At 41.4% G+C, this 12,757-nt stretch overlaps 1 protein-coding gene across 1 annotated transcript in view; it reads left to right on the top strand.

The window, feature by feature from the left end:
- Positions 1-8,946, top strand: part of Tmem26 (transmembrane protein 26) — a 46,257-nt gene extending 37,311 nt beyond the window's left edge. Inside the window, exons 5-6 of the mRNA XM_028780287.1 lie at positions 3,433-3,509; positions 7,124-8,946. Of these exons, the coding sequence (XP_028636120.1) occupies positions 3,433-3,509; positions 7,124-7,542 (496 nt within the window). The 3' untranslated portion in view covers positions 7,543-8,946. The remainder of the gene's footprint in view (positions 1-3,432; positions 3,510-7,123) is intronic.
- The last annotated feature ends 3,811 nt before the right edge of the window (positions 8,947-12,757 follow it).

The following is a 12,757-nucleotide window of genomic DNA, read 5'->3' as shown; positions in this document are numbered from 1 at the left end:
GGGGTTCCAGGGGACCAGGATGAATGGAAAGATGAGAAACAGACAGACAGACAGACAGACAGACAGACAGAGAATGAGCAGAGTGCCTACATTAACTTCTATCTGCTTCCTACCCGCGGAATGCCTGACCTACCCTTAAAGGTGACATCACTCAAACCTTGAGGCAGGATAAATCCTTCTTGCCTAAATTTGCTTTGCCTATCTCTTCCGCCACAACCAGGAGAGAATTAGCTCATCAAAATTAGCTAAAAGACTTGATGTGGGCTAGAGTGACGGCTCAGCACTTAAGAGTGTGTACTGCTCTACATGAGGACATGAGTTCTGTTCCTAGCACCGAAGTCAGGAAACTCACAGCTGCCTGTGACTCCAACTCCAGTGGCTCTGCTGCCTCCCTGTGGCTTCCTTGGGAATCTACATACACAAATACACATGCACACACATATGCATTTATATACAAAATGAAGCTAACAGCCACTCTTTTAAAGAGGATAGATGCTAAATTCAGCTATCTAGCTTTATCCTTTCCAGAAAATCTATTTGGACATACTTGGCCAACTTACTACGTCTTAGTTTCCATATCAAACCACAGATGTCTTCTTTGTTGAGCTACTAGAGGAGTAAGTACAGTCCTAGAAACCATATATAATATTCGTTAGAAAGGGAAGGTTTGCTCTGTATAGACATTGACAGGTAAAGAAGCAGCGAGTTAGTCTACATTCTCAAGGGACTTCCGCTTAAAATTGGATTTTACATTTCTTGGAAACTGACCTGTTCTTGCATTTGACTCTGGAAAGCCATAAATCATGTCCCGCCATCAGCACATAATTAAATATCAAGGGAAAAAAACACTCACTGCTCCTGGGGACAGGAATCTCTGCTATTCTGCTCCACCCTAATTTAGGCTATTCGGTCACATCGTTTTGGGCTCATGACTGGGTTTTTCTAGAGAACCGCTCTCCGCTTCCATGTATTGAATGCCCATGAGAAGCCTTCCATCGGCATCATCACCGAGGTCATTGATCAAACCACACAGGGGAGCAGAGTCTGAGACAGAGCCTGTGGCGATCAGTTAGAGTACATTGGGGGACTCATTTGCTCAGGCTGAAATCCACCTAACCGTCCTCGCTCACAATATTTCTTAATTTTGTTAATAAGATACCATGGGAGATATTTGAAGGAGGCTTATCTAGATATGAATGTCTATTATCAATTTATAGCATTATCAGTCTGGTAACCCCAAGTTAATTTTTAAAAAAAAAATTTAAAAAAAGACAAAATAAGCTCATTTGAGAGCAAGTTATTCTTGTATAACCCACAGGACTCTGGTAATTATTGCCTTCTCTGAGGCCTCGCAGACACCTTCTGATGACTCACTTGTATAACCTAAGGAGGTGATAATGGTAACTCGCCTTCTCTTCTTTGGAATCCGGCTTCCCTTTGAAGGTGGAAACTTTAATTTCTGTCACCAAACCCTTCTCCAAATCAACTGCTGAGGTGGATGATGACAGCTTAGAAGTTTCCTTCACAAATTCAGCTCTAATTTCTCAAGGTCTCCACACTTGAAACATTTATGGACACCCCTGAAATCACCTCATCAAGTTTTCTCTCCATCATACTTCCGGGTCCCTCTCTAGCACTCTCCAGGCAAAACTCTCACTTGGGAAACGTTGGAAACAAAAATCTGTTGTTCTATCATGAGGGTCTTGGTTTGTTTGCTTGCTTGTTTGTTTGTATCTTTGCATTTATGCAACTTCTGTTCTTTCTGAAGCTACCTGTCCAGATTGTTCTTCTGGGTCTGTGACATTTGGGAGTTTCTTTGAACACAGACCCTTTGTTTGTACGTCCAATCAAAATTTTTTATGAATATATACTGGATACCTATCATTTCTAGGTACTGTTCTAGGGATTGAGGATACAATAGTGAAGGAGGAATACACACACGCACACACACACACCACATGCATACATATACTACACACACAGACACACACATACACACAGACACACACACACCACATACATATACTACACACACAGACACACACAAACACACAGAGACACATACACACTACACACACATACCACACACACATACACACACACACACACACAGATGCATGCACACATACCATACCACAAGATTCATACATATATTACACACACAGACAGATCCACATACACACACATACCACCACACATAGATATACTATATAAATAGCTATATATACATACACACAGCACACACAAACACACATACACACACACCACACATACATATACCATACACAGAGACACATGCACACACGCACACCATATACACCACATATACCACACATACATATACTACACATACACAGGCACACACACACACATGCACAAACCATGTACACACACCATACAGACACATCACATACACCACACATACATATACTACATACCCAGACACATAAACACACCACACACATCACACACACATAAACACATAGACACACACAGACCACACACAGAGACACATGTACACGGACAAACACACCCCACATAAACCACACATACATATGCTAAACACACAGACACACATATATGTATACAAAAACACACAGATACACACACCACATCCCAGACCCCCCCACACACACACTTTGCCTTTTAGTCTATACTTCGTGGCAACTCATTGTTTACTGAAATGATCACCGCAATTTTCCCCCCAGGGTGGTTTTCCTTTACTGTGTTAAGCTTTGGGTAAATTAGCATCAGCTTGCCCTTTTGAGTTATCTCTTTGAAAGTTTTCTTTTTTTTTTAAATAATTGTGTGTATATGTGTCCCTCTGTGTTAATACGTGTGCCTGGCACTAGAGGTCAGATTCCTGTGGACTAGGGTTATAGATGGTTTTATGTTGGCCCTTGGATGCTACAGACCAAACCCAGGTCCTCTGCAATAGCAAAGCAGCAGGTGATCGTAAGCACTAAGCCAGTCCTCCAGCCTTTGGGATTATCTTTTCAATAGAGTCTTGGGGCTATCATCACCTTTTCTGGGAGATCGTTACTGAAACTGGGTGTTTGAATACTTATGTCTGTATTTAACTGTTCCTGATAGCATTTCTGTCCTGTAATCTTTCTAAGGTGTCATTAAATTAGAGAAAAATATGGCATCAATAGGCTGTATGCCCATTTATTATAATTATTATTTGTCTTTAAAGAATAGATCACATGTAGACCATGCTGGTCTCAAACTTGCTGTATAGCCAAAGACCCAATCTTTTGTATGGTTCCATTACTGTGCATGTTGTTTTTGTTATGGATTTTTTATAACACAATGTATTTTGCAGACTCACAAAATCTTTATTAAGTCCCTAACAAGCTATGATTTATTATCTCTCTTGTCTGCATGTGGTCATGTGGTTGACTGCTCATTTAAAATGCTATTGTCTTCTAGAAATAACCCGGCTCTGGTCTCTGGCATTCTTGTGGTGTGGACCTGGAGTATGCTTCAGTTTCCCCTTGATCTGGCAGGTAAATATTTTCATATGTGTGTAAATAAATAGGAAATTATTAGTCTTAAATATAAATCATACTAGCACAAAGGAGGAAGTTGAGTGAGGTCATGTTTTGATAGCCTAGTATTAGTCCTATTCCAAGGTTGAGACTCAGGAAAACCAAGTGTAGACTCACTTTGGTGTGTGGTGAACTTAAGATATGTAAGTGTAGCTACGCAAGGTCATCTGAACCTTTAATTCTAGCCCTCTGATGGTGAAAGCAGAAGGAGCAGGGATTCACACTCATCCTTGGCTACATAAAAAGTTTGAAGTCAGCCTTGTTTACATAAAATTCAATTTCCAGAAAGACCCCCCAAAATGAATAATAATAAATATTTGAAGAGTTAATTACAGTGATTCATATTCAACTCAGTTAATCCTTCTATTGCTTAGTGTCTGTAGTCCTGCCAAAATTAGTTGAGATATAGGTGCCTAAAGTTTTCCACCTGTGAAATGGGATGATCCAGCAGTTCCAGTGACGACTCAGTAATGCAGTGAATGCTTAGTAACTTGGCAATGTGTAGTCTCCATATTTTCATCCAATCATATCTTGAGACCCACATGTAATGTAAGAGGAACAATTTCAAGCCCCAGTGTGGAAAAATTAAGATTTCAATTAATGCCAGCTCTCATTCTAACTTTAACGATTATGTAAATCTTTAAGAGTTGGCAGGAAGCAAACTGTTCAGCTGGCCTTCCATATTAGTGCTTTCCTACACTATTGTAGTATTGCTGTATTGTATAGTAACCACCAGCTACACACAGCTGGATGGATTTGTACTACATCCAACCAAAGGAACAACTCTTCAGCAACACTGGCTGTTGATGGAGATATGCTTGTTCTTAATCAGCCGCCATCTTCCCAACTAGACAAGGCCTGAAATCGTGAACAGTGGCATGTTCTCACTGCTGCCAGGCTCAGGCCGCCCATTTAGGAGGCCAGAGACACCAGCCCTTCCACCCACAAGATACAAGCATGGGAGATGGCTCTGCCAATCTTCCCTGCTGTCTCCACAAGGCTGGGCTGAGCCCAGATCATCCCACCATCCACACGGGCCTGGTAGAAAATGAGACTCTAATGCTTAGCTTATCCAAAGGCTTTATATAGTTGGTAATGCTCAAGAACAAGATGCCCACACAATTGGAGATGTTTTCCAATTGACTAACCTAGATATAAGTTGTTACCCAGGACTGCTCTCCAAACCTGCGTGGCTCTCCATCCTCCTATGTCTCTGCTCCCCTTGCTCCTCCTCTTCCTTCCCCTCTTCCTCTCCTTACTCCTCCTCTTCCTCTCCTTACTCCTCCCACCTCAGCTCCTCTCAACTTACGGAGTTCCTCCACTACAATCAGCCCTGTTTTACCTACTCCTTTGCCCCATGTGGCTCCCAAGATGGACAGCAAAGGTACAAAACTGTTTTATGATCAAAGGACATTCTAGTAGTCAGTGCCAGCTTGGAACCACGCCATAACTCTTTGGCATGTTAGACATGTGACTCAGGAATTCCTCTCCTTGGTGCTTTATTCTGGAGAAGCCTGACTATTATAATTTTTTTTCTTTGCGACACTCTTCCTGGTGGCTTCAGGGTGGGGATAAGTTGGAATACGTGCATTTTGGGATCACAAGATGCAGAGGTCTTGAAAACACTGGTGGTCTTTTCTTAAGCACACGGTTTCCTGGATAAAATTGTTTCCCAGATAGATAGTAAGAGTTGCCTGGCTTTTTTTTAAATTAGGAAAGCAAACAAACAAAGAACAAAACTAAACAATCAAAACACAGTTTGGGCATGGCCATGCCCTCGTTTAATCCCAGAATTCTGAAGATAGGGGCAAGCAGATCTTGGAGTTTGAGGCCAGGCTGATCTACTTTGTGAGTTCTAGGCTAGCCACAGTGACATACTGAGATCCTTTCTCAAATAGAAAAAGGAAAAAAAAGAAAGGAAAAAAAGAAAGAAAAAAAAGAAAGAAAAAAAAGAAAGAAAAATGCAATCCAATTACAGATTATTAATCAAAAATCAATATATGCAAACAACTTGAAGAGGTTTTGCATATATGCAAACAACTTGAAGAGGTTTTGCTGAAGTAGGCCTTAGGAGGTACATAGTACTCATTACCCAGCCAGAAGCCAGCCAGCTGTCGTCCTGATAGACTCCTGGGCTCCATTTTTTATATATTGAATAATGTTAACCTTAGGGGTCTACCAGCAGCAATTTCCTGAGCATGGCTTCTTACAAATGGCTGTTACTGACCTTAGGTTCGTCTTTCATGGTCATTCACTAGCCTTCTCCTATCTTGTGGTTTACAGACTTGCTTAGAAAGTTTGCATTAAAAAAAAAAAGAAATTTGATGACAGTGTTAGGTGACAATTCCCTGCAGCTGTTGAAAAAACAGAGACCAAATGTCACTCCTGACTAAACTGCTATTGTATTCTCTAACAAGCGGTCCATTACGTTCACTCATATGAGAGCTGCCTCATGATAGTTGCGCGGCATTGCTGGATTGAGACATCCATTGTTGGAAAACTCCAAATTCGAGGCTTTATTCTTACAAAAAGGATTCTTTTCTACCCTTGACCCTGAATTAAATTCACATCGTAGAAATTAAAACAAAAGTTTCATCTGTTAATGGACTCTCCTTTTGTTAAACTGGAAAATAAAAACTCAAAAACCTATGTAATTATACTCGGTCTGTCATAAACTGGGAGACAAAAGAAGATGGAATTAGGACCAAATAAAATACTGGCTTTTATTCGGGCTCTCACACATACACACACCATCACCAACATTAGAAAAATATATTTAAACGTGAGTTAAATTTGAATTCAAATTCTAAACACTTGAGTTTTCCCAGCAGAATTAGCCCACGTGCGTCACGTACCTGGGCACAATGTAGAGAAAATGCATCTGGAACGGTCTGTGCTGGGAACTGTCGTTCATATTCTGCCCTTACTGGTCAAGAAAAATCACACACCCGCCTCACCCAAGAGGAAGAATGAAGAAGGAGGCTGAGCAGAAAGGGAGACAGGGTGGTATCCTAACCGAAAAACAAGCCAATGAGTAGAGACCCCTGTCTTAGGATTCATGGTATCACAGGTATCAGGAAAGAGACTAAAATGCCAGGAGGTTACGCAACATGGCCAATGTCACAGTGCTAGAGAGCGAGGGAGTCAGGGGAAAGTGCCAGGCTCCCTGACTTGAGGCCCTGAGTACAGCTCTCTGCAGCAAACCATCAACTATAGGTGCACACACAAACACACACACACACACACACACACACACACACAAATGCATGCACTCAGGCACTCACGCATGCGCACACAATTTCCTTTACACCTCCCTCTCTATATAGTTTTATTTAATGGATCGTTCCCTACAGGGAGGCTGGAAGACGGATGCTGAATCTTTAAAGTGGATGGAACCGCGTGACCAGAATCAGGGTGGGGCTGAGGTGGAGAGATGCCCCCCTGTTCCTCCACATTAAACTGGACAGTCATCCTTCCTCCTTCACAACCAGACCACCCTAATGACTGTCCCATGCCCCTCTCCATTATGCTTTTCAGCATGTTAACCGTTGTTTCTTCCATTTTTTTTTCAGTCCAGTTGAAACTTGTATGCCCTTCCTCAGTGAAAGCCAGGGGCTTCCTTAGGGTTTTCCTGTGTCAGTACAGTGCGGATCTATGGGCCATTGGCCTCAGCTTCTTCATCCAAGATGGTCCCTTCCTCGTTGTGCGCCTCGTCTTGATGATCTACTTCAAAGTGATCAACCACATGTTGGTGTTTTTTGCTGTGAAGAATTCCCTAGTGATGGCTCTGCACTTCTACCGGCTTGTGGCTTTGATCATAGCCACGCGTGACTTCATGCAAGATCATCCAGAAAGCCCCAAAAGGGTGCACAGTGGCCCAGACCAGCTCTCTGAGAGCGGGCCCAGTGAGTGGGAGGACGCCTCCCCGGAGGCTCTGCCTTTGGGAACCTCACCTGTCACCTCTGAGGAGTCTTACCCGACGACACCTTAACTATTGTTTCCAACATGGAGCCGCGAGGCTTGACTCATTCACTTCTTACCAGCCATATTTGCATACACCACTTTTAAAGGAAACAAGATGAGATGATCTTGTATCAAAGCCAAGGTACTGCTCTATTTTTTTCATCTGAGTGGAAGGAACTTTGACGACAAGTGGCTGTCGCTACAACCTCCTGCTCTGGTAGCGGACATTACACTGCTCCGAGAACCATTCTAAGTGATTGGTTCATATTGAACTGCTTGAAACATTGTAGACAGGACATCGTAGCACACCCACCAAAGATTTAAGGCAGACATTTGCCAACCCCTCCCCCATCCCTTGCTCTCCCCAGTTGCCTAATAGTACAGAAGTTTTTGATTGGTTGGACTATGTCACTCTCTCCTCCGATGTTTTCTGCAATGTCCCTGTGACATTTTTTTTTTTTTAAAAAGTGCATTTAGTGAATGCTGAACAAAGGAGAGAAAAATGCTTTTAAAATCAACTTGCCGTGGGCTGGAAGCTAGGAACTAATGCTGCCCAGCTTCCTCAGTGCAGAAAAATAGCTGTGGTATCTGCATAGGCCTTTACAGGAATCCCATTCTTCTGGACCAAGGTGAGAGTCTATCATGGTTCGTGTGTTCTTAGAGCATCCTTACGGCTTTGGGTTTGAGTAGCGCAAAGTTTACAGCAAGCCACCTGGGTTCTAGCAGCTTTGTAGCTAGGAGATATCAGTGAGACACCTGCAAGTCACACTTTCTACAGATCCATTGGTATTTGAATACCCAGTTACCTTTTTCTGCCTTATCGAGGTGCATCATGGAATCAGGACTCAAGGAGCACTAGCATGCACTGAGGAAGGTGTTTGAGGCCCCTTGTGTTACCATGGTTTCTGGTGGCTGCCAGCAGCCACAGCAGGAGCAGCAACAGTAACAGAGAGAGGCATGGGTCCTGGAAAATGCCATCCCTGGCCCCAGCTTGGTTTCAAGAACAAGTTGGTGGAAGGTGGTGACAGTCTCGTTCCTCCTGGGAATCATAGTGGCTTCATTTCCCACTAATGAATTAGTTTTTCTCTTCCACAGCTCTGTAAATCCTGGGTGGAAGTGACTCCAAACCTTTGAAAGTGACTCTTGCTTTTAAATACATGGTGAAAATGTGACTTGGTAATCTGTGAAACAACTCTAAATTTCAATGTTAGAATTTAAGGCATCAGTCGAGCCTTGCTAGAATCCCCAAGAACTCAAAGACATTTATTCAGAAAACTTCCTAAATTGGAGGCAACCATAAGACAATTAGTTGGGACAATGACTTTTTAAAGAAAAAAATCTATGAATTTCTGGTATGGTATGGTATGGTATTTACCCACCTTGTTTGATAACAAGTTTTATTAAAAAAAATCTATTTTATACAAAGCTTTAACTGGTTTTCTAGTAGTTTCTACTTCTTTTATCCCTCATGCTTTTTGTTTTTAACTGTGTCATGGTTGTAAAATGTTCAGGAAATGAATGGAATGGATTGGTAGCTTTTTATAATAAGTGTATGAAAGTTAAGGCCAAGATTGTATTTACATAAGGTGAAGAATGTGACAATTTTTAAAGGTGTACTATTCATAGTTCTTAGCAATGAGATTTGGGGACATATCCCACAGTTAAGAGCATGTACTGCTCTTACAGAGTATCGGAATTTATCCCAAAATCTCCTCAGCGGGTTTTACAACCACTTATAGCTCCAGCTTTGGGGACAGTCTTTTTCTAGCCTCTGTGAGAACTGACTGCATTCATGTGCATACACACACACACACACACACACACACAGAGAGAGAGAGAGAGAGAGAGAGAGATTTATTAAAAATAATAAAAATATTTTATAATAAAAGTCATCAATGGAAAGCAAAAAAGCAAAAAAAAAAAAAACACTATTTCTCAAACTGCCCCAGCCTCCACTAACTGTGCTGGATGCTTTATGTTGAATACATGACATATATGTGCCCCCATAACATATATGTGTCCCTATGACATATATGTAACCCCCATAACATACATGTGACCCTATGACATATATGTGCCCCTATGATATACATGTGCCTCCATGATATATATGTGCTCCAATGACATATATGTAGCCCCCATAACATATATGTGTCCCATGACATATATGTGGCCTCCATAACATAATATGCCCATGACATATATGTGCCCCTATGACATATATGAACCCCATGACATACATGTACCCCTATGACATATATGTGCCCCATGATGTATGTGCCCCAATGACATACATGTACCCCTATGACATATCTGTGCTCCTGTGACATATATGTGCCCCTATGACGTATATGAGCCACTCTTTACTGCCTGATTGCTCACAGCATATTTTTTTATGAATTTTGCCATCCAGAAAAACAAACACTGAGCCTCCAAAAATAAACCATCAAGTAGTATGACTGTTGCAAGGATAATTTTAAGTGCTTTCAAATCTGAGGCTTGGCTTGGTTTCATGAAAGACTTTCTTGTGTTTCAAGAAAGTATTCGGTAATTAGCCCTCCTCCTCAGGTCTGTCCAAAATCTGGCTTAACTTGGAATGCCAGGAAGTCAGAGAGCAACCAGGACCAGCTTGGTAATTAATGGATGGTCAAAAATAGACACATCGTCTTCAAGGCTTTTCCAGGAAAATCTGCTAAAGAGAGCATTTAACTTAACTGCCAGTGTTTCCATTCCCTTATGCTGGCTGCTTTGATCACAGGAAAAATGTCTGTTTGCTTAGTCTAGGTTTTATCTCTGATGAAATGCTAAAAATATACTCAGTTGTATGTTTATAATTATTATTTTACCCTTTAAAACTGTATGTTTTTATTGTAGGCTCATGCACATTGTAATGTTTTTAGATATCCAAGCGTTTGTCATAAACGGAACAGAATATCAGTCATCTCCCTTAGGTCGGCGTCTTGAGACTTGTTTACATTTTATTTGTAGAGAGATAGCTTAATCACGTAGGACGCGGACTCCATCCTCCGTCCCCGTCCACAGTACATGCCAAACCCCTCCCCGTACCTCCAAGGAGAGGGCTTCACTTGCAGTTGCTGGAGCTGTTGCTGGCTGATTAAAGCTCAATCAGCTATCCTTCCTGTAAGCATATTCTTCCTCTAGTGAGAAAGCCTGGCGTCCATGTTTGCTGTGCGATGCTGTGCAGGACAGCCTCAGGATCCTCCTTAGGCTTCGTGCATACTGAGTGAGTCTTAAATGCTACACCACTGTGCTTTAGATGAGCATACTACTCTGTCTTTGATTATTCCACCAAGTTTGGTTGCTGTTGTAAATGACTGTTAGAAATCGGTGGCTTAAACTTATCAATAACATTGAGAGCTTCCAGGGTGAAAGTGTAAGACAATTCTGCCACTGGCTCTGGTATCCCACAGGCCTTGAAGCCGTGAAGATACGTCCATGTGTTGACGGGATCAACTACTAGCACCCTGCATCTTTGTTCAATGGGAGCTTTTTAGAGTGTGGGGAAGAACGCTGTGGAGACGTGAATCTGAAAGGATTGCAATGGTTCCAACGTGCAGCGTGGACTCAAACCATCCCAGTCTTTTCCCACGAGGAACTCTTACCCAGATTCTCGAGTTAAAAGGGAGAACTGTTGAGACTCAGCCTGTCGACCTCTACTCCACAATTAGTTAAAATAGAAGGCAAAGGCTCACAGATCAAACAGCCTTGAATTACAAGATGAAAAGACACTGTTGGTTCTGTCCCTGTTTTCTCATTCTCGGCTTTGCCTTTCACTTAAAGGGACTTTTGATCCATCCTCAGACATCTCTGAACTTTCAGGATGGCGAGAGCAGCTAAACAATGACTGAAGAATGAGCCACCTAGGACTTGTACCTTATTGGTTTTTATCTTTGAGGTCTTCCTTACTGAAATCACTTGTGAGTGTATTTTCTGTGAATATTTCTAGATTTTGCTGGGACGGGCCTTTTTGTTTTATTAAGGACATTAAATATTTGTGTATGGCTTTCTCCCAGTGCCTATTCTTTTTTCTTTATCTACTTTTTGTGTTTCTCTTCTCTACTGCAACTCATTTCCTCCATGGTTTTTTAAGCTCTGCCTTAATAACTAAAACTGATCTATTCAGAAGATGATTAAAGTGACATTTCCAACCAGCAAGCAAAGAATGACCAATTTTATAAATGATGTTGGGAAAATGTTGTTACCCATCTGGAAAACATAAAGCGGGATTTTTATCTCATGAATTCTATAGAAATAAATTCCAGATGGATTAAATCTCGTCGTAAAATGAAAACTAAATATTGGATGGAAACACGGAATGTGTCTTGAGCGGGTGAGGGATGGGCAACATTCTCCGAAGCAAGACCTGGAACCTAGAAGCAATTGACTGACAGCCTTTTCTACTCAAAAAAACCTCATATTCATGGGGAAAAAAAGTGTCATAAACGTACCCATTAGGAAAGTATAAAGAGCTAGTGTAGTCAAGAAACAGAAAAAGGGGAGATATTGGGGAGGAAGAGCCAAAGGTATATTTACTCATGAAATATTGAACATCTAAAACAGCACTAAAACCTGTATAATAATTTAATATCTACCTTGAAAGTAAATAAGCTTAATAGCATGTACAAGCAATGAGCATCCAACAAATTTTTGAACAAATTTTCTTTACAATATGCATTATGGCCCTAAATTGTATAAATTTAAACTTCAGAAGTATAAGAAAAGTTTCAAATGATGCTCAGAGCCATAACTGAATATATATATATATATATATATATATATATATATATATATACATATATACATATATATCTTCCTCTATATACCTACCATCATCTCCTTCACGTTAGTAATGACTCATTTTTGCATGTGTATTATGTGTGTGCTACACATGCATGCGTGTATGTGTAAGCATGTGTGAGTGCCTTCACAGATACAGATGTTGTAAGTCTCCTCAGCGGCCTTTCACCTATCATTGGCTAAGCCAGGGTCTCTCGGTGAACCCAGCACTCACTAACTCACCCAGTCTACCCAGCCTGCTTGTCTCTGCTTCACACGACCAAGATTGCCTGTGATCCACCATACAGCAAAGAGAGTACAGGAATCCTGGGGATTCAAACTCTGCTCCTTGTGCTTATGGGGCCAGTGCCTTCTCCACTGGCCAGTGTCCCAGTTCCAAGTCTTTAACTTCCAGTGACAAGTACTGATTTTAACAACAGGTTTTC

This window comes from Grammomys surdaster, unplaced genomic scaffold (genome assembly GCF_004785775.1).
Source record: "Grammomys surdaster isolate TR1022 unplaced genomic scaffold, NIH_TR_1.0 367, whole genome shotgun sequence".
Classification (NCBI taxonomy): Eukaryota; Metazoa; Chordata; class Mammalia; order Rodentia; family Muridae; genus Grammomys; species Grammomys surdaster.
This window is presented reverse-complemented; position numbering and strand designations above follow the sequence as displayed.